The following is a 23,078-nucleotide window of genomic DNA, read 5'->3' as shown; positions in this document are numbered from 1 at the left end:
AACAGAAATAATACTGGAAGGTGGACTCTCATTCAACAATCATTTGAAATTCTCATTCAAAAATAATTACTGGAAAATTAATTTTGTGTGTACTTGGGGAGCTTTCTTTTTACTTTTTAAAAAATGTGTAGGAGCATAATTTATGCAACTCTTAGTTCACATTATAAGTCAGGATAAAATTTTTTGATAATCTTAAAATTGAACTTAAAAAAACTTTTATGAACTTCATACAAGGAGGGACCCCCCAAAAAACAGAATTATCTTCTGGAGGGTGGGTCCTTTGTTGTACAACAGGTTTCCCCTGCTAGGTGAATGTTCTAGGAACCCATCTGTATCAGTGTACCAGCTGGCGTTGTGAGAGTGTGTGTTGGGCTTCAGGTATTTCTTTTTTAAGATTTTTTAAATTTATTTTTAGAGAGGAAGGGAGGGAGAAAGAAAGGGAGAGAAATATCAGTGTTTGGTTGCCTCTTAGCTGCTGCCTATTGGGCTGCAATCCAGGCATGTGTCCTGACTGGGAATCGAACCACTAATCCTATAGTTCACAGGCCAGCACTCAATCCACTGAACCACAGCAGCCAGGGCTGAAGACTCAGTGTGTTTTTCCATTTCATGATGGGTGATTTACAAGCACACCTGCCCACATGGGGCTGAGTATTCAGTAGTTTTTGACCAAAAAACATCATGACCCCCATACCCCACACTCCCTATTCAATCAATCTCACCGCCAGCGACTTTTTGTTTGTTTGTTTCTTTCTTTCTTTCTCCGGATGAAAAAAGCCCTCAAAGAGAAATGTTTTGCTGATAAGGAAGAGGTGAAACAAAAAAAACAGCAGAAGCACTAAAAGGCATCAAAATTGGCGAGTTCAAAAAACTGTTTTGAGCAGTGGAAAAAAACGTCTTGATAGGTGTATTGCATCAAATGGAGAGTACTTTGAAGGTGACTGAAGTTTAAACATGTAAGAATAAATACACACTTTTTCATAAATAAATGCTGGTTTTGGGGGGTCTATTTCTTTTGGTAGATTATAGCCAGGGCTTAATTTAGTTATTCAGAACAAATGTGAAAATACTTTCTTTATGGTATTAAACATTTTTCTTTATAGTAATGTGTTAAATCATGTAAAACCTAATTTGGAAAGATTGAATGAATCACACTCATGAGTTACACGCCTTTAATCATGAAGTAGAATTGACTTGTAGGGACATGAAAGGATTTAACTCTCTGCCTTAACTATGATTTGTTAAAGTCATTGAATTTTGAGGGAACACTCTCCTTGATTAAAACAACTTATTATTTATCCCTCTATTTAGTTTTTTGTTTATTGATAGATAGTAAAGAAAGAGGAATACTAGATACCCTTAGGAGAAACGCCTGTTGATTAAGGTAGTACCATCTGTATTATATTTACTGCTTAGCTTTTTGGCCATTTAGCCTATCTTGAACAAAGCATCAAATGAGGAAAGATTAAAAAACAATGCCTGTGAGCAACCAAAATATGTATAAGCACTTCCATTTTTTAAAATGTTTATGAAGAGTCTCAACCTCACACCCTCTGCCTCCCAGTGCTCTCACTTTTTGCCTCCTGTATTCTTCCCTGGATTCTTACTTTACCTAAATTCTAACAAGCCTGGGTATTAGGTTTCTAAACCCACAGCTCTTTAGGAGGAGGAAGAGTCACTCTGCAGGCAAGCAAGGAAACATCCAAAGGTGATCCCTTGGCATCTTGATAACAAGAAAAGCTACTAGAACACTTTAAAAGCAAACAAAAATGGAAAAAGTTATAGCCATCTGGTGTCACTTAGTGTGAGATCAGTCATACTCAGATTTCTCAGCTCTGAGGATGTCATTATATTTCAGAATGGTACAGTAAGAGACATCAAAAAAAGGTTGTATTATGGTCAGTAAATGTCAGCCTTTACCAGTGTCCAGTATCCAGTCTGACAGTGGTGCCTCATCCTCCCAAGAGACAGGGATTGGCTTGGTAGTTGAAAACAAGCATCTCCACTTGGCTTGCTTCATTACTGGTTTAGTACTGGGATCTTCTGGCCCTCCCTTCATATCCCATTTTCACTTTAAGTCTGTGAGTTCAGTTTCTGCCCTGGATGTTGTGATCTAGGTTCTACTGACCAGGCTACCACCTGAACTTGTGATCTCTCTTTAACTTTCGATTTCGGGTCTTCATGTCCAAGCGAATGTCTTCTCATGGATGCCTGAGCCTTTGAGCTTCAGTCTTGGATTTGTCTATGCAGCCATACATGTTCCCTTTTCTAGACAAGGTGCTTCTCAGTGATCAAGGGAAGTATTGTAGGGTATTCATAATTAGACAAGTTTGGGAAATACTTTCATTTGCACATTCACACACACACACAGACCCAGAACATAGTATTTCTTCAGATGCTCAATCATCCCATTAATATTACCTGGGAAAAGGGGAGATTACGTACTGGAAAGAATTCTGAGCAGACTATTAACACTACGTGTTTGGTCCTTGAACCGGCTTTCGTGGTACGTCCCTCCATGATGTCCAGGATTGTTATGGAATGGTTAGACTGTTACCTTTTGTTCTTCCTTTGGCAATGTCAGGGTCCGTTCTCACGAGTCTCTTTTCTTAGGACCAATTTTTACCCCCATTAACTAGCCTCAGTCTCTTCCTAATGGCCTGTAAACTCTTTGCAGACATGGATTAAATCCTTTTATCTTTCCACACTGAGCACAATACCTGGATCCTCACCTCACATCTTATGGAAGCTTAACAAATGGCTTATTGGTAAATTAATTAATTATAAATGAGACTTCTGGATAGCCTGTGTATTATTGAGCTTCTAATTGTTTTTTCAGCAGCATTGACTGAAAAACGCAATTTCCCAAGAGCTCTGCTTCATCTTAGTTAATGTTGTCAGAGAGGAACTTTGTCACGATGATAGAGAATTTTGATTAAATGGAAACAACAGTTTACTTCTCTTTTACTAATAGCTCTACATAAAATACCATTTGTTAAATAGAGAAACAATGGGAAAGGAAAGTTTTTCACAAAGTACTGTAACCAAGACATGGTATATAGTTTTAAAATGATTTATACTTTGTGCATAGAGCCCGCTCAGTTAATTTATCCACTTATTGGGCCTTTGGAAATTTTGAGTGAGGACTGAGGTTATGAAATATATGTGTAAACATGGAAGTAGAAAGAGACTATATAGTTTGAATGAGCTAATCCTGCTCTATCAAGCCTAATGTTCTCTTTTTGCCTTTTCTTTCTTTAGTAACTGGGCCATTTCCCCCAGTATACTGACTATGGCCCAGGAGTAAGTGAAAACTTTTGGGCATTAAAACATTTTAGAACATTAGGAATAGCAGTTAGCAAATCATTGCTTAAGGGACCCAAATAATAAGCTAAGAAGGGTAAATGCAACTTACTAAAGGGCCCTATATAAAAACAAATAGCTTATGCACTGAAATATCTTAATGGAGTGTTTGATCTCCATGTACCCTACTCTTAGATTATGAGTCTGAGCTGATTCAAACAGGGCCACTGCTAACCCATCTGCATTTGAGAAAGTTAGAGAAATGTGCCCTTCTTTGAGTAAAAGTTTTGGGTATGTTTTGTTCAACTTGAACAACTCTATGTTCAGGCCTGAAGAAAGTGAGAATGTGCATGGGTACCCTCTCTGGCCTGATTTGGGGATTGCGACTCCACCCTCCTGTAAGGAATGATAGAAGGAGGAGTGGGAATGAGGGGACGGGATTGTGAGTATTGGCTCAGGGAATTAATCAGTAGCATCCAGCTTCAAGTCACCCAAACATTGGTTCCATAAATCAAACTTATTTTTAAATCAGTGACCAGCACATCTACATTCTGTTAAGATTCATACAGAACTGCTGCTCAGAGGATATGTCCCCCCAGCTCTGCCTGGCTCTGTGGGATTGGGATACAGGGGCCCATTACCCTGCAGGAACAAACCCGTGGATATACCACCCACATGCCCCAAATGTCAGGGCTCACATACCACTAGCAGTGCTCCCACTCTCAACCCCGTAAGTCTTCCTTGTTTGTCGTGGAAAGTGAGTCAGTCACAGTTGGGCTTCCTAGAGCCAGAACAAGTAATGGGATGTGCCATAAGTTGCATTACCTGGCTACTCCAAGTATATGCATGTTAAGGGTGTCCATGTGAAGTTGCATGACGAAGAACTTTTGCCATGGCTCTAGGTTTTAACTGGAAGACCCAGTATCTCTTTTCCTGCCATCACATATATTCATATAACTTCACACATGTCTACTTTGTGAATGCTGCCGTCCCTTCCTAGCTGTGGTATTCTTATGCTACCCTGAATTCAATTTATAGGGAAGCACATAACATTCTAAGTACTCAAAAGAATACGATGTTTCTGTATTCAAAGGAGTGCTGGAATGTTTAAAAGAGCATCTTGAACATTTTTATTTAGAGTTTCCACATTTTACTTCTCTTAAATTAACGCTTATATATTTTTATACTTCTGGTTGTTTAAATAGGATGTAACAATACATTCAGACCACATATTATAAAATATAAAAGCATGTATTGGTTATCCATCCTCTAATTGTGTGGTTAAACTATAAAGATCCCTGAGTTTCTGAACAAAAAGCAATATATAAAGGCTCTAAGTCTATTTAGGAGTTGCTAATGTGAGCTAGGAGTTGGGAGAGAGGATTTCTTATGTCAGCAGTGCCCTGGAGACTCAATTGGGAGTCAGTTCAAAGCTCCTAAAGACCTCAGGCCCCCTCTAAAATACAAGTGCCGATATAAGGTTATTCTTGTACTTAGTGTTAGATTAGATTGGGGAGATTAGTCAATGAGCTTTCATCTAAGAAATGTCTTTTAGTGACGTAAGTTAACATTGAGAATATAATTTACCATGAGGTTGTTTATACAGTGTATAGTCTTTTATTTTTAAGTTTTGTATTATGGAATATTTTAAACGTGTACCAAATTAGAGAGAATATGATAATGAGCCCTTATGCAACAGTACCTGGTTTCAGTGGCTAACATCTTGACAATTGTGTTTCCCCTAGAGCACCCCCTCCTTTATTTGCCCCGTAATGTTAAGTTTCAGACATCATGTCAGTTCATCTGGAATATTTCAGCATTTATCTCTAATTTATAAGGGCTTTTTAAAAATATAACCACCTTGTCATTATCATATCTATAAAATTAATAGTTCCTTAATATCATCTTATACTCTTCCACATTCAGATTTCTCTGATGGTCTCAACAACATCTTTTTGTAGAGCGTTTGTTCAGATTAGAATCTATATAATTTGGCTGCTTATGTCTCTTGGGTTTCTTTTTCTGTATTATTGTACAATAATAAATTTTATATTTTCCTGTATATTTTCTTGTAATTTATCAAGGTAGCTAAATGGAAAAATTGCTACTGAAGTTAATGCATTAAGCTTTACCTTTAAATCATTAATTTATATATTTTTACATTTTCAGATTTATACATACTCAGTGCTGAAATGTGAAGGGCTTAGAAAATGGGGAGGAAAAGAAAAGTTCCCTTTTTTATTCAAAAACAGGCATGAATTGACTTTCTTACTCAACAGCAGAAACCAAGTGCAGAAATTTGGCCCCCAGTCTATTTGAGTTCAAATAGGTCTACACTAAATCACACTTTTAAGATACTTTACATTTCAGCGTAACCAGAATATCAATTTAATTATGAGTACAAAAATCTATAAATGATAAGCCCTTTGTTTTTAGGATCTTATCTTTTTTGTCTTTCAGATTTGGGGTTTGTGTTGTCAGTAAGAAAATGTTTTCATATCAAGCATGTGTATCTTCTCTACTGTTACCAAGTAACACACCTAAATGACTTCTCCATTTGATAGTATTTCCCATTGAATTCACTATGATATCTCAAAAACATTATTTATACAAATAGTTAAATGGTAATGGGACAAATACAATAAAATTTATTTTAAAATGTTGAATCATTTATTTGCTTCTTTTTTAAAAAAAATCCTTATTTTGCAATTCTACCAAGTTGGTGAATTATTTTCTTTCATCATGGATTAGGACAGAAAAGAATTTCTGCTGCCACTATAATTTTAACACTACCATGCTTGATATAAATTGTGTAGTCCTGCTAAAATGCCTCACAATTTTACTACTTTTTATAAACTCTCAATCTTGTGATATCTTTCCTTTCTTAGGATATGAACGAGTCTGCCAAACAAGAAGATATTTTAGAATCCACAACAGATGCTGCAGAATGGAGTCTAGAAGTGGAACGTGTACTACCACAGCTGAAAGTCACGATTCGGACTGACAATAAGGTATAGAAGAGAGAACACATTTTGTTCAAATAGACTTTTACAAGGCAAATTCACGGTCAAGGGCACTCTCATACCAGTGATTTAAGGGTATTAGCGTTCAGTTTCCAGTTATTGTGTTATTGGAGACTTAATAAATTGACATTAAATGAATAAAGAATGTAATATGGTCAACAAAACAAAACAAGGAATAAATCTTTAAAATGTTTTGCACCACTTCATGTTTCCCTGGGATTGAAATGTATTTTCTCAGTATGTTTTGATACATTTTTTTGCAATCATACTTTTGTTTAGGTGAATAGTGAATAGAATTGAAATTCCGTGACTGTATACCAACTGAGAAGAGTTAGAAGATGACTAAGAACTCTGCTGAATAGTAAAATAGGTGACTTCCTGGAAGCTGTCTTATATTACCTGTTAACTACATATGATTAGAAGTTAAATATTAAGAAAATAATCAAGAAATCATGTGCAGTAAGATTTGAGGATTAAGCCAGGTAAACTGGCCCATTTAATCAAATTTCTACTTTCTTTTTACCTACAGTCTATAAGTAAGAACTTCAGAATGAGCAAATAGGTGACTAGACAATGATATTCTCATTAGTACTATAATACAATATTCTTTACAAAAGGTGTTAGAGAGAAGTCTAGGTAAGGAAATTAAAGGATTTTCATCCTTAGAGGCTGGAGACAAGCCTCAGCATTATGGAACAATATTCTAGGGAAGGGTGTCACTCTGAAAATGAAGTCCTGTGTCTGGCCCCCAAAGTAGAAGCCCTACAAAGATTTCTATTTTCAGAGTGCCCTGGAAGCTAATTTATTCTTAGAATGTCCAGATTTGGATTTGTGGAATGGTAACCTAGAGCCAGTAAGAAATAGCCTAGACTCCTGGGGCAGTCCTAGAACAAGATAAGGAGACCTAAGATATTATTAGACTGTGAATAGCTGTGAAACAAACTTTGTCCAAGTGGGCAAATTCTACAGCCTGTTTACCGTACATTCAATCATTGTGGAGGACACCTATTATTTGACTACACTGAGAGTGAATTCATTGTTTACATATCTCTTATCTATAAATACTAATTAATAAGAATTTCTTCACTGATTAGATCTCTGCTGAAAGTCATAAGTTGCAAAAATATTTTTTTCTAAAAATCCCATTTTTGATTCTTTAGTTTTGTTAGAACAAAGTCTCTTCCTAAAATTAAAATGACTATTATTGTGAACCAAGTTAGAATGACATGTTAAAATAATTGTGTGGTTGGGAACTCTCAAGTACATCTTAATCACACAAGGAAGCGAGTTTAATTTGTTTCCTTTAAAACTAAGTAAACTCTAGAAATCAAACATTTCATTTACAACCCAACAGGATAACAAGAGTGTTTTTTTGTTTGTTAGTAAACACTGTCATTAATTTCCACATAATAGAAGTAACTGAATAAAGAAGAAATATAAATGTAACTGCCAACATGTACATTTTTACAAAATTAAGTGCAGGTCAGATTCCACAGAGAACCAGTGTTCTGCTTTGGGGAAGAATTAACCAGTTGAAAGGTGGACTCTTAGTCTCATGCCACACATGACTAGCCTTGATCTTATGAGAATATATGGTGGCAAATTAATTGCAACCACACTTTATAGGCAACATTTCAAAATGTCAGATAAAGTTTTGGGAGGTTTTTTAGCATTTTTTACAATATGTGAGTATCATTTCAAATTTAGATTTTTGTGGTAAAACATACCGATCTAAAGTCATATATGATTGCTTTTTCAGAATTCTTCTCTATATCATTGGATCTTTGTGTCCAGTATTTCACAAACTTTTCTTTTGTCTAAGTATGTCAGGTGTAGCAAATGGGAAATACAGCTTTATGGGCAACTTTTTATTCAGCTTCTTTAAGGAAAATAAAATCATACACCATTGAGAAAGTAATGTACTAGGTGAGTAGAGAAATGTTTTTTATGTATCAGAAATACAAAGAACCTGGTCACATATGAGGTGTCTCAGACTCATTGTCCTCCTTCATCAGAGGTAGACCCTCCACCATCGCAGTGAATCCCACTCTTCCTCTGTCTTGTCCCTACCGAAACCAAAACCTCGCCTTTATTTTGGCCAAAATAATAACCTTCACTCAAAAGAGGCCATTTTGGACATTTAGAGATTTCAACTTGGTGTTTGAGGGGGAAAAATGAATTATTTTCAGATCAATATGTTTTACTAATCACTGTTGGACTAATTCTTAAGGAGCATAGATATGTGGGACATAAGTAATAAAGGGCTTCCATTATTTAAATCCAATATAAATTTCTTTTAAATGACCTTGTATTAGTAGTAAATAAGCCCATATTTATTTGGCACTGAATCAAATGTTTGTTTTGCTTTACTTTTAAGTTCAGTTTATTCTTTGTGTGTTTCCTAGCAGAGGATTACAAAAAAGTAAATCTCCTTTTCTGTTCATTTTGCATATGACATTATGTATGCTTTGATGAGATCCTATAATATACCAATATTTTACTTCGTATATTCTCCATGAGGTTGCAATCAGGTTTTTATTGCAGGCTAGCTTGTCCCTGTTTCTGGCACCACTTGTTACTATTGCTAGTTCTCAAGAATGTAAACAGATTTTATGTTAGCTTAAACAAATTACAATTAGGAAAATAAATATGGTACCCAAAATACAAGTAGTATGTACCACAATGGGGATAAAAGACTTTTGTCATATGCTAGCTTGAATGCACTACATTAATAGTTCCCTTTTTAGAGTTGGTTATAGAGGACGCTCCTGGTGATCACTTGTAGAGTCGTTAAACACCCAGAGACCCAACTTAGGTCTGCCCAAACTAGGAATAACATGGCTAAAGATAGAGCAAGAAGTTTTGTTGTGAGAGTCAATAAATTCAGCCAAATCCTAGGTCATTCCACTCTAGTTAATACCTCATTTATGATTAAGTGAGTAAGGCCCAGGAATTAATTCCTTAGAAGGGCTGTCTGAGGACATCTGCTCGAGTAGATGTCGGTTTCACCTAGCATTAGAAAATCATCTACAAGTATCGTTGCTTCACTGTGACTCCGTATCTTTTACTTATGTTCTCTCCCGCCTTATTTTTTTCTGTTTATTTCTCTTACATTTTTCTTTGCTGCTGTGTTTTTATCTTTTGGATTGTTCTCTATTAGACCCAATAGTACCCACAAGTGTTACATTACTACTCTGGTGGAATTTAAATCTAAGAGTAAACATCTGTGATTATTATCAGAATATATTTAAATCTATAACTAGTCAAGAATTATTCTAATCTCTGAGTCTTTTTAAAATACAATTTTGTTTTTGATTATAAAAATAATATGAAAGCAATATTTCAAGGGGAGAGGGGGCAATCAGCGTGCTGTGAATTAGAAGGTAGCAATCAGCCCAGACCCATGTGACTCCGTGGGGCATCACTCTGCAAAGCGAAAGGTCAGGTTTGATTCCTGGCCAGGGCACATGCCTGGGTTGTGGGTTTTGCCCCCCAATCAGGGCACAAGCAGCAATCAATGTTTCTTTCCCTCTCTTTTTCCCTCCCTTCACCTGTTTGTATTTGTAAAATAAATAAATACACCTCAACTGAGATGAAATAAGTAAATTCACCTCAATTTGTATTTGTAGAATAAATGCAAATTTTTCGAAGGTAGTGATCACACACTTAGTCTATCAGTTTCTCATTTATTCAACAAAAGTTTCAGAAATTTAGTGGAACTGTAGACATAAAGTAGACATAAAGACCCAGAAAAAATGGAGCCTACCTCACACACCCTCCCTTGGTGCCCAGGATTTATATTTACACCACTTACTAGCTGTGTGACACAGGGCAAGGTACTATACGTCTCTATTCCTCCTTTGCCTCATCTGTAAAATTGGACTAATTATATTACTTACCTCACAGTTACTGTAAAGCATCAAGTTCAGTGTCTGACACATAGTTAATACCTAATAAATGTTTACTATTACATAGCAATATTGGTATGATAACACTGTTTTCTGTCATAGCCCTCTTATATTCGGTGCCTATATCAGTATTTAGGAAGAATTTACAAATTTTTTATATGCTTTCATCACTTAAAGGAATATTTAGAAACATCAGTCTTATATTCTTACATGTAGATATAATCAGATTCATATAAGTATCATTTTGGTAAATCTTCCTAATATGATGATAATAATAGTAACTGAAACTTACTAAGTGTTCACTGTGTGCCAACTGCTCTTCTTAGCACTTTACATGTAGTAACTCCTTTAGTCCTTTCCACGGCCCTGTGAGATGCAGGTGCCTTGTACTGCAGATGAAGAAACAGAAACAGAGAAGTAACTTGCCTTTGCCTAGTAAGTGACAGGTAGATACTGCAACCTACTCCAGGCTCTTACCTATTTGATGAGCAGCAATATCCATACTGACTAAAAGCGCAAATTCTGAATCCAGTTTGCTTGAGTACAAATCCTGGCTCTAACTCTTAACTGTTGGACACTGTGGGCAAGTTACTCAAACTCTCTGTGCCTCAGTTTCCTCATCTGTAAAATGGGGTTCATTATAAAACCTACTTCAAAGAGTTACTAAAAGGATTAAATGAATTAACATGTGTAAAGGACTTACAATGGTGCCAGAAGAATTATTTCAAATATTTTGAACACTATTTCTGTGTACTTTTGTGTATATAGTTGAGATTATACCTCTTTTTTTAAACATAACATCTTGGGCATTTGCACAATCCTTAAAAATTATAAACCCTAACTTTAGATGGTTGTCTGTAATGCTGAAAGATTACCATGTGTCTCTAGCTGAGGACCAGGTAGCAGACATGGCTTGGCCAAGCTCAGCAGGTCAGGGTCAAAACAAGAGGTCCACGGTCTGGGGAGGGGAATGACAGGGCGGAGTCATACAAGAGCTGGTGGTTAGAATATGGGCAGATGTAAGAACCATAAGATCTAAAAACACAAACCAATGGCAAGAAATGGAATCTGTCACTGAGTCATTTTAGAGAAACAAGTGGTTGTTGAAGTTACAAGTCCAGGTAAAAGGCAACACATGGAGAGCAGGAAGCAGAAATGAAGAAATGAAGATTAAAAGAAAATTAGATTTGGAAATCTTGTGTAATTACTCCTCACTGCAGGAGTGTGCAGTCAGATCCGCCTCTAGGTTGTAGCTGCTGTTACTTTTTTTCAACTGTGTGAGGGGCTCTTCTCTGGGGTATTTTATGACAGTTATGGAAAGATAATATTTTCCTACATAATTGAAATATTTTAACTCTTTAATAGTATATGTTTTACTTTTAAGTGAATCAATTGACAGTTAGTAAGTTGATTAATAATAGTAGTTGAAACTGAGTTGCCAAAGAATTCTACGTGTCCCGTGTTTCTGGGACAGTAGAAAATGTGGAGTTAAACACACACACACACATACACACATACACATATATATTTCACTTTTTGTGTTTCTGATTAATTTTGAATCATTAAATACTTAATTCTATTTCTTGAAGAAAATAAAAAAGGAAGCCTTTATTTGACTTTGTGGATATAAACAGAGACTACCTAAATGAGAACAAGCAAAGGCTGTTTATTCATAGCTTGCTATAGCAAGGGAGCCATCCACCATCGCTTGCATTTGGCAGAGACTCAAAGGCAGGCAGGAGAATTTATAGTGGGGAAAAGCGGAGGCTTCATATATGTTCAGCTGACTAGAAATTTAGAGGCAGGCTATCTAGAAGCAGGGCCTCCTATGTGATTGGTTAGAGGAGTATATTTGGCTTTGTCTGATTGGTTTTACATTGGAAGTGGTCTGGGGAAGGAGAAAGCTGGCATTTATTAAGTCTTGATCATTTGCAGCCTATTGCTACAGAGCTTGGCTTCCTAGACTAGTTGCGACAGATTGTGGGTCAGAATTATATTTTGTCTAATGATCTGGCTGTTGTCTTTTGTCCATTTGTGTATAGTCATTTGTGCAGTGTTTCGGTCAATGATGAAGTACATATATGATGGTGGTCCCATAAGATTACAATGGAGCTAAAATATTTCTATGGCCTGTGACACAGTAGATGTCATTAATAGAGAGGTATGTTCGTGGTGTATTATCTGCTTACAAGCAAATATATGATGACAATAAAAAACAAACCAAATCACCATGAACATATTTCTGAAAAGAGTGACACCTCCTTTGGAAGAGCCTCAGGCTGGTGCTTCAGAAGGTCTTTCAGAAAAGGGCATTGTTATCATAGGAGCTGACAGCTCCGTGTTTGCTGTTGCCCCTGAAGACCTTCCAGTGGGACAAGAGGTGGAGGTGGAAGACAGTGACGTTGATGACCCTGACCCTGTGTAGACCCCAGGCTAGTGTGTGTCTTAGTTTTTTAACAAAAAAGTTTAAAAAGCTAAAAAAACTAAGTAATTAAAAAATAGAAAAATGCTTATAGAATAAGGATTTTTGTTTTAAAATATTTTTGTATAGCTGTACTGTTTGTGTTTTAAGCTGCATTTTTTCAAGAATTGAAAAGTTTAAAAAAGCATTTGTAAAGTAAAAAGTTAGAGTAAGCTAAGTTTAGTTTACTGTAAAGAAAAATATTTTTTATAAATTTAGTGTTGCTAATCGTACAGTGTTCATAGTTTGCTGTAAAACAGTATGTTGTGTTACATCAGCAGCAGCCTCATACATCTTGTTCTAGGTTTAATCTCATGCTGTTTTGTAAATTTAGTGTGTCTTAAGTGTACAGTGCTCATAAAATCTACAGTAGTGTACAGAAGTGTACAGTAATGTCGAGGCCTTCACATTCACTCACTACTCCCTCACTGACTCACCCAGAGCAGCTTCCAGTCCTGCAGGCTGCATTCGTGATGTGCCCTGTACAGGTGAATAATTTTTATCTTTTACACGGTATTTTTAGTGTACATTTCCTTTGTTTAGATACACAATACTTACCATTTTGTTACAGCTGCTTACGGTATTCAGTACAGCAACATGCCATACAGCTTTGTAGCCCAGGAAGCAACAGGCTATAGCATGCAGCCTAGGTGCGCAGTAGGCTATATCACTTAGGTTTGTGTAAGTGCACTCTATGATGTTCGCACGATGATGAAATAGCCTAACCACACATTTCAACATATTCAGGTCATTAAGCAACACATGACTATATTTAGTCTTCAATTTCATTCATTGAACTGAGGAAAAGTGGCTTCTGAAAATAATCAGTCTTATTAGTCTTTATCAGGAGAACAATTTTCTTCAAGTCAAGTGTTTTTATCTTAATAGAAACCAAGTAAACATTAATAAATATTTTTCTTTCTCAGAAATAAGAGCAGGAAGTATGAAATCAGTTTTCAAATAAACCTTACCTTTTTCTTCAATTATAAAGTAGTTAGTCCTAAAAGATTGTATAATGATTTAACATTAGGTATTTAATACATTGAACAAATGTTCTATCATGCTTTAATGCCTTGTGGATATTGTAATTAAAATTTTGATTAATGACTTAGATTTTTTTCAAATTATAATTAAATGTTTCCTGCTTTGTTGTTTTAAAAGATAGTTGGCTGGGTACTTCCTCCATTTCACCAAAAGGTCTCTAGTCATTATGTAAATCTTTAGCTTCATTACAAGTGATTTAAAAGAGGTTGTTTTTTTGTTTTTTTGTTTTGGTTTTTTTTTTAGGCTTTGGAAGTACTACTTCATGTGTTTCTAATTATTTCAAGCCTTTGATTCACTAACCTGCTTTTTTTTTTTTTGTATATCCTTACCTGTTCTTCAGTGTCTGCGTTTCTCGGGGTACAGTTGTAAAAAGAACCTTAAACTTTAAATTTCAACTCCAAGAAATTGGATTTTGTTTTAACATAAATAAAACATACAGGTGGTACCTTAGGTGATTGACAGGAAGAAACCTTTTGGGAAGAGTCATTGCCCTAAAGAAGGAATCATTGCAGTAGTCTTGAGCCTTTGGGCTCCCTAGTCACTTTGAGAACTGAAACGTAGGAGGGAGGAGCGAAGCCTTCATTAATCAGCAGATGGAATTCCATTTAAATGAACCTGGAGGGACTGCAAAATTGCTGTATTAGATCTAAGTCTCTTCAAATTGGAAGCCAAACCCTGCAGAAATGTACAGTGGTAGGCTTTCTCTTTTTCCTATTGTAGACACCTCTGTATCTGGAAGCAATAGAGGGTATTTTTCTCATCCCAGAGCAGTGGAAAGAGTAATTTGCTTTGACCGTCTGCCATCGTAGTGTTTGCATGCAGTGTAAGAAGAGTGTTAATAAAATCTAGCTTTCTTAATATTCCTGACCTGTAGTGATTTATAAATTGTTATAGTTTGAGAATAAAGAACATTTTTTTAAGATTTGTACTCTGGTTGTTAAATTTAGTCTGTATTGATAGGATTCTTGTATCAATGAGCAAAAAGGTATAATATATTCTGTGGGCTAGGATATAGGAATGCATTTAATGTATGTTTTAGTCATTAAAATGAGATTCTGCTATATGAATAATGGAGAGACTACATTTATAATTCTTATAGATTTTCTGGTAGACAGACCTTTCACTGAGAAATAAAATACAATTTTTTAAAAATAAGGCACCAAATTTTAAAAAATCAACTTTTACAATTACCAGTAACAAACGTAAATACATAGGGCAATAAGTTGGTCTCCATGAGGCTTCATGCAGGAGTAATAGCTCCAATTACTACCATAAATGTCTGTAATTTTATCTATTGCTGCCAGGCAATAAATGCTTTTTAATATATTAAGGCCATAAATGTACCTGCTGCTGTTGTTTAAACAAAATACAATTTTCAGCAAATTTATCCTTGAAACACCTGCTATAATCAAAAAGAGGTGAATGCTATCAAAATAAACTGCCTAAATTAGCTAGACACATACATTTTTAGAGCAGTCTGCATGATTACTCAACTGCCACATCGTCTCAGAGAATGAGGAGAAATATTCACTGATGGGCTTGTACAGACAAGCTTTCTCTGAAGGAGACCACACAAAACAAAATATTGTTTTGGATTTTTTAAATTATTTTTAAAACATGGTGTCATTTTGTGGACTTAAAGTTGTATTCACAAGGTCAATTGTTTTTTCTTTGTAGCATGTGGGTCAAGGACAAATATCAAGGTTGTGGGAAAAAATACTGTGCTTAAAATTATACATGTAAAAATACTGCAAAGGGGTGGAGAAAAACCCAGCTATCCCTAAGCAATTGGAAAGGATTTTTAGCTGCTTCTGTCACAGTCTTGTTGAACATTCACAATATTCTGTGTTTAAACACAGTTGATGATGCCTTCCTTCTTATTTATCCTGAGTGTGATAAATGTTTCAACTGGATCAGGCAAAGGTTTCATTTATCACAGTGGAAATAGAACAAGTGTTTGTGCTTCAGAGATTACTATCAGCTCTAACTAAAGAACATCAACAATAGTAGCAGATTTTAAGGAAATAACCAATAAAGACTGCATGCTGTATAAGTACTGCAGAGGGAAGTCACTAATGCCTCACAGCAGGTATGCCTTAAATAGACATTTGTGATTGAGAGCAGTGAATTAATACATATTGATTATAATTAAAATTTCTAGACTGCCTAAATATTTTATTATTGCAAAGTGTGATTTAATGTTTCCTTTAAATTACTTAATATAAAATATAAATTGAAGCAGAAACCATGTCATTGGACTTCCTTATAAAATGTACTTATTAATTGGCTTGACTCATTTTTCCAGTCAATGATGTTAAAGTAGTTGTCACTATCACTGTATTTTATTACAAATTTCTTACTATTTGGACAAATTTTATTCCCATCGTCTTTGTTCCATTATATTTGTTAACTTATGCCAAGGTAAAACACATGTTTTTTGGTTCTTCAAGTATGCAGATGACTTTTATATTTTCAGATTTTTGTTTGTTTTTTGAATATCAGTGTGAGATCAAAGTTTTGATCAGTAGATTCCTAAAGTGGGGAGGAACTGTCAAGGTCATCCCTTCCAACTGCCTCCCATGGGCACTCAGTGTCCTAGGGAAGAACTGCATTCTGGTTCGTGCCTGCATTCTCAGCAGGAAGGGCCCCATCCGCCCCTGTCTGCCTTGCCAGATCTCTTCCCTGGGCATGTGACTCCTCCTAAAGTCTGGAAATCCTCACTCAGATTTGTGGTCATATAAAAGGGGTATGGGTAGAGTAAACATGAATAATAACTCTTGAGTCTACGTATGAAAACGCTTTAGTAACAGGTGGTAATCAATAAAGATGATCTCTGAGAAAAACTGTATTTAATGAACAACGTATTTTACTTAGAGATCATGGATTTCCAGTTTCAGTTCAATTATAGGCAGGTTTGAGAATACCGGTGATTGTCACGATAGCCTTCGCTCATAACTCTATGCACACTGTCTTATTTTCCTCTACAATGAGAATATCTAGAAAGCAGGAACTTCCTGAGGGAACACGAATTTCCAGCAATTATGATTCCTACACCCCCTGCAACAAATACACACATACAACATACACCACACATACACACTCAACTCTTCGTAAATCATATGTTTAGTTCTTTGAACACTTAAGAAGAAAAATGCTTTCACACCACAAATGTATATCACAGAAGTCTTTAAGCTGCTGGCAATGAAAGAAAAATGTCTCATTTAAAAATTCAGGAAAGCCACCATCTGTAATTATCCCACAACCTAATGGTCATTTTTCATTAAGAAAGTAATTCAATCTCATGAAAAGGTTATTTACTTTAATGGGCAATCTCACTCTTTTTCTTTCTCTCACACATGTACATACAAATGCACAAATGTAAGCAGTGATGAAGCTGAAAATGAACAAGAAGAGACTGCAAAACTGCAAAGTGGCAAAAAGAGAATACAGATAATGTTCTGTTACTAGGGAAGGGAGTGTTCTCCATGGTGAAGGGAAATGTGTACACTATTCATACAGGGTAAGTTATCAGCCTGTCCCAGAAATAGTTGCTGCAGTCAGTGAACTTACACATATACTACTTCTTATGTCAAGCTGTCTTCTCTGCCTCTTTCACTTAACCTGATTTCCTTTTATCAGATTTCCAAATAATTTTATCATTTTTAAAAAATATATTTTATTGATGATGCTGTTACAGTTGTTCCAGTTATTCCCTCTTTGCTCCCCTCTGCCTGGCACCCCCATCCCTCCAGTAATCCCCAACCTTAGTGCATGTCCATGGGTCATGCATATAAGTTCTTTGGCTTCTCCGTGTCCTATACTATTTTTTTTTTTAAGATTTTATTTATTTATTTTAGAGAGGGAAATGGAGGGAAAAAGAGAGGGAGAGAAACATCAATGTGTGGTTGCCTCTAATGCACCCCTTGTTGGGGACCTGACCTGCAGCCCAGGCATGTGCCCTGACTGGGAATTGAACTGGTGACCTTTTCGTTCACAGGCTGGTGCTCAATCCACTGAGCCACACCAGCCAGGATCATATACTATTTTTAACCTCCCCCTGTCTATTTTGTGCCTACCAATTATATTTCTTAATCTGTGCACCTTTTCCCCTATTCTCCTCCTTCTCCCTCCCAGCTGATAACCCTCCAAATCATCTCCATATCTATGATTCTGTTCCTGTTCTGCTTATTTGCTTTGTTTTTTTAGATTCAGTGGTTGAGAGTTGTGAATTTGTTACCATTTTAATGTTCATAGTTTAGATCAACTTCTTTTTCTTAAATAAGTCCCTTTAATATTTCATGTAATAATGGCTTGGTGATGAACTCCTTTAGCTTTACCTCGTCTGTGAAGCACTTTACCTGTCCTTCCATTCTAAATTATAGCTTTGCTGGATAGAGTAATCTAGTTTGTAGGTCCTTGTTTTTCATCACTTTGAATATTTCTTGCCAGTCCCTTCTTGCCTGCAAAGTTTCTTTTGAGAAGTCAGCTAATAGTCTTATGGGAACTCCTTTGTAGATAACTGTCTCCTTTCCTCTTGCTGCTTTTAAGATTCTCACTTTATCTTTAACCTTTGGCATTTAATTATGTTGTGTCTTGGTGTGTACTTCTTTGGGTCCAACTTCTTTCGGACTCACTGTGCTTCCTGGACTCATATGTCTATTTCCTTCGCCAAATTAGGGAAGTTTTCTTTCATTATTTTTTCAAATAAGTTTTCAGTTTCTTGTGCTTCCTCTTCTTCTGGCATCCCTATAATTCAGATGTTGGTACCTTTGGAGACATCCCAGAGGGTCCTTATACTGTCCTTGTTTTGTTTTTTTTTAATTCTGTTTTCTTGTTGCTGTTCTAGTTGAATGCTTGTTTCTTCCTTATGTTCCAATTTGTTGATTTTACTCCCAGCTTCCTCCCCTCCCCTAATGGGAGATTTTTCTTTATTTCACTTAGTGCAAACTTCATTTCTTCTTTTATGTTGTTGCTATACTCACTGATTTCTTTGAGCATCCTGATCACCATTGTTTTGAATTCTGTATCTGATAGGTTGGTTATCTCCATTTTGTTTAGTTCTTTTTCTGGGGTTTTGTTCTGTTCTTTCACTTGAGTCATATTTCTTTGTCCCCTCAATTTGGCAGCCTCCCTGTGCTTGTTTCTATGTATTAGGTAGAGCTGCTTTGACTCCTTGTCTTAGCAGCATGGCCTATTGTAGAAAAGTCACCTGTAAATTGTGCGGGGCAGAATCTTTGGTAATTGCCAAAACAGGGCAACCTGCTTCACCGCTTTGTGGCTCTGTGTGGTGGGGAGGGCTCAGAAGAGGGGGCAGTGCTGCTGCCTGGCTTCTGGAGGCTTGCCAGGTATTCACCCCATTTCCAGTCACTTAATCCACTTTCTGAATGCTACTGGCGCCTATCCAGCTATTGCGCTGGTGGTGAATCCCAGAGTGGGTGGGTTTGTATATGCCCTAAGTCCATGTGGGCCCTTTAAATGAAATCTCCTGAAAATCCAGCAGTTTCTTCCACTGCCCAAATTCCCCTGGTTTTTACAGCCAAAAATTATAGGAATTTATCTTCCTGGCACTGGAACCCTGGGCTATTTGGTCTGGCCTGGGGCTGGGATCTCTCTCTCCCAAGGTATCTCTCCTGATTTTTTTCCACCATACGTGAATGTGGGACTGTCCCTTCTGCTGCCACCACTGCCTCTCCATGTCTCTCCACCAGTGTCGGTGACTCCACCCCTCCTGTCAGTCTGGATAAATATGGCTTCTTCAAATCCTTGGCTATTGGACTTCATGCAGCTCGATTTTCTAATGATTCTGGATGTTACTTCTTTTGAGATCTAGCAATTCTCTCTATGATTGTGTCAGGAGGTGAAGCATGTCTACCTATACCTCTATCTTGACTGGAAGTCCCAAAGAACTTTTTCATTGACCACGGATGGGGAGTTAAACATGTTACAGGAACAACAGTATTCTTCATTGAAATCTTGAGAGTGATCAATTTTGGACTGCAGCTGACACTTGGCCCTGCCTCTCTATCACTGCAGCTACAGTTATAATTTTAACCACTGGTTGAAACACATGAACTGTTCAGATACCCTTATAAGCAAGGACTTGCTGTCCAGCCATAGAGAGTATGGTCAGTAGACAACGTCCTGTTTTCTGTTCCTACGGTGGCAGAGAGCTGCCTAACCCAAGGTTATGCCCTTCCAGAGTAGGCTGCATCTAGACTTATATGAATGAAGTTTGGAACTAGTATAAATAATACTGCTTTGAAAATTCTTGGACATGTCTCTTGATAAACATGTACATTTTGAATTGCTAGGTCATAGTGTAATGTGTATGTCCAGCTTTGGCAAATAGTTTTCAAAGTGGTTATATAAATTTATTCTCCTTCCAGCAGTGTATGAAAGTTCCATTTGCTCCACGTCTTTATCAACATTAAGTGTTGTTTGGTCTTTTTTATTTTAGTCATCATAGTAAATATATTGTAAGGTCTCATTTTCATTTTAATTTGCATTTTCCTAATGACCACTGAGGTTGAGCCCCTTTCCATGTATTTATTTGGCATTTGGATATCCTCTTCGGTCTTTTCCTATTGGGTTATCTGCTTTTTGGTTTGACTTATAGAAGTTCTTTATATATCCTGGGTATGAGTCCTTTGTCTGATATATGTATTGCAAATATCTACTCTTTGGCTTCCTTCCCTTTTCACTCTTATTGGTATATTATGATAAATAGTGGCTTAATTTTAATATACTGAAAATGATCTTTTGGGGGGAGGGGATTATAGCTAATATTTATGTTTTATTTAAGAATCTTTGTTTACCCCAGTGTTATGAAGGTATCCTCTTATGTTTTCTTTTTGAATCTTCATTGTTTTACCTTTTACATTAAGATCTGCAATCCATCTACCACTGATTCTGGTGTATGGTGTGAGGTAGAACTTAAGATTTGTTTGGTTTTCATCTGTACATGCAATTGACCCAGTTCACCTTTGCCAATGTATAGCTTTGTCATAAAAAGTAAGCATGTCTGTGTGGGTCTGTATCAGACACTGTTTTATTGCATTGGTCTATTTGTTGTTAGTTTATGCTATTGAATGTGGCATCTTTTTATTTATTCCGTTTACTTATGGCTGATACAATTCTCTGTGCCTGTGTGTGTAGTTACATACACACATCAACACAATTGCTAAATTCACTTATTGTAACATAGACTTATGGATTCTTTTGCATTTTCTGTATGTATGATTATAACCTCTCAAAATAAATAATATCAATCTTCTCTCTTTATATACTTTTTATTTATTTTACCTTATCTGATAGATCACTTAAGCACACTATACTGGAATTAAGTGGTATTAACAGGAGGAAAACTTTTGGTATTCCAGTTTGCCATTGTAATGATGTTAGCTTTATGACTTTTATAAGTATCTTTTAATAACTTAAAGGCACTTCCCTTTTGTTTCTAGTTTGCTAAGAGTCATTATGAATGGATGTTAAGTTTTTCAAGTGACATTTTTTCCCAACCTATTGAGGTGATCATATGGTTTATCTTCTCTATTTTGCTCTTCTTATAGTGAATTATATTGATTGATTTTTGAGTAACTAACCTTGCATTTTGGAATAAATGTAAGTTAATCATGAGATATTATGATTTTTATATATTACTAGTTTCAATTTTCTGGTATTTTTGGAGGATTTTTATATCTATTTTACAAAAGATATTGATCTGGAATTTTTCTTGGGTTTGTTTGGGGTTTTTTGGTGTCTTTGCCAGGTTTCAGTGGCAGGCCTCATATAACAAGTTGGCAGTTGCTTTCCCTTTTTTTTTTGTTTTCTGATAGAGTTTGTTCACATTATTTTTTTCTTAAATATTTGGGAAATTGCACCAATGAAGCCATTTAGGTCTGGATATTTCTCTATGAGAAAGTTTTTAATTACATGTTTATTTTTAAAATGTTTTAAATTCATTTTTAATTATATAATTGATATAAAAATTCATTATTGCAAAAACTCAAAATATTACAGATAAAAACTAAAGCTCCTTTCGTCATTACCCCTTTCAAATTTTTAGTTATACTTTACTGCATCTCATCAGGGAAATGATACGTTATGATATAGGCAGACTTGAGCTCTACCACACATTTGCCTGTGTGAGCCAGGGCTTTGCCTCAATTTCCTCATCTTAATAGAGTTTCAGAGAGAATTATATGTGATGATGTATGGATAGTGCTTCTTAGCCTTGCATATCAACACTGAAGTTGTTACTGTTAAATTTAAAAAGGTCTCAAAAGGATGTGACTATTGGGGCTCACTATACACCCAAAGTAGGAGCTAGAAAGTGCTTCTGGTAGCCAGATAGGTATCACAAAAAAACTGTCTACTAAAGTTCATGCATTTTACTTGTAGGAAAGTCCTCCTGTAAATCCTTCTTTGGAGCTTACATATACTTGTTTTAAAGATTATTCTGACAAGTTTCGCTATCCAGATTGTTCATCCACAGATGATGAGAAGCAGCAAATCTCTGTAGCATCTATGCTTTAGCAAGACAACCAGGCAAGGGAAACATGTATTTAATGTGCAGACTTGAACTGGGAGTTGTCAGAGTTTCTCGTGCTTCTCACTGAAATTGGGTGGCAACGTTAGGAGGCGAAAGCAGAAGTTGTGCAATGGAAAGTCTCTAAGTGAGAGAACGGACATTAGGGTTCCTGTTTATTTTGTGATTGATAGTGTAAAAATCACACAATCTCAGTTCGTTACCCAATCTTTGAAATGGATTATCCCCCCAGAGTGATCTTGCAAATTCCTAGAGAAAGTAAATTCAGAGTTGAAACAAAGCCCTAGTGAGAAAAATGGGGTTAAGCACCTTAAATGCAGGGAGCCCATAAAAGCCCTTTTAAATATTTGTATATTCACTAAAATAAGACTGTAAAAACAGAACATCGAATTAAGATTTCATTAGTAATTATTCATAACAGAACTGAGGAAGGAGCAGTAAGAACAGAGGAGAAAGGTGGGATAGGTGGCAGAAGTAACATTTTGTGATGTAAGCAATTCAAGACACATCAGAGCTGCGGGGCCCTGCTCGTGGGAGCTGGAGCACAAGGGGCCAGTGGACCTGAAACTGATGCAGTCAGTGGTGCTCTGGCGTGGACTTCTCCTGAGCCCAGGGAGGAACGTCCTTAGTACACACTAAGGTGCCTTTTCTACGAAATGTCCTTTGACACATCGCCTCGGCACACATAGAAGAGGCTCAAACTGGGGTGAAAAACGCTGGCAGTGCGATGTTTCACAAGTTGTAAATTAGTGAAATGTGTACATATATATAAGTTCCATTGGCCATCCTTC

General features: G+C 36.3%; 1 protein-coding gene across 1 annotated transcript in view; it reads left to right on the top strand.

Annotated features, from left to right (window-relative positions):
* The window catches only part of IFT57 (intraflagellar transport 57), a 71,699-nt gene that overhangs the window by 36,948 nt on the left and 11,673 nt on the right, over nucleotides 1-23,078 (top strand). Inside the window, exon 6 of the mRNA XM_024578170.3 lies at nucleotides 6,192-6,314. Within this exon, the coding sequence (XP_024433938.2) occupies nucleotides 6,192-6,314 (123 nt within the window). The remainder of the gene's footprint in view (nucleotides 1-6,191; nucleotides 6,315-23,078) is intronic.

The sequence above is a fragment of the Desmodus rotundus genome, chromosome 2 (genome assembly GCF_022682495.2).
Source record: "Desmodus rotundus isolate HL8 chromosome 2, HLdesRot8A.1, whole genome shotgun sequence".
NCBI classification, from domain to species: Eukaryota; Metazoa; Chordata; class Mammalia; order Chiroptera; family Phyllostomidae; genus Desmodus; species Desmodus rotundus.
This window is presented reverse-complemented; position numbering and strand designations above follow the sequence as displayed.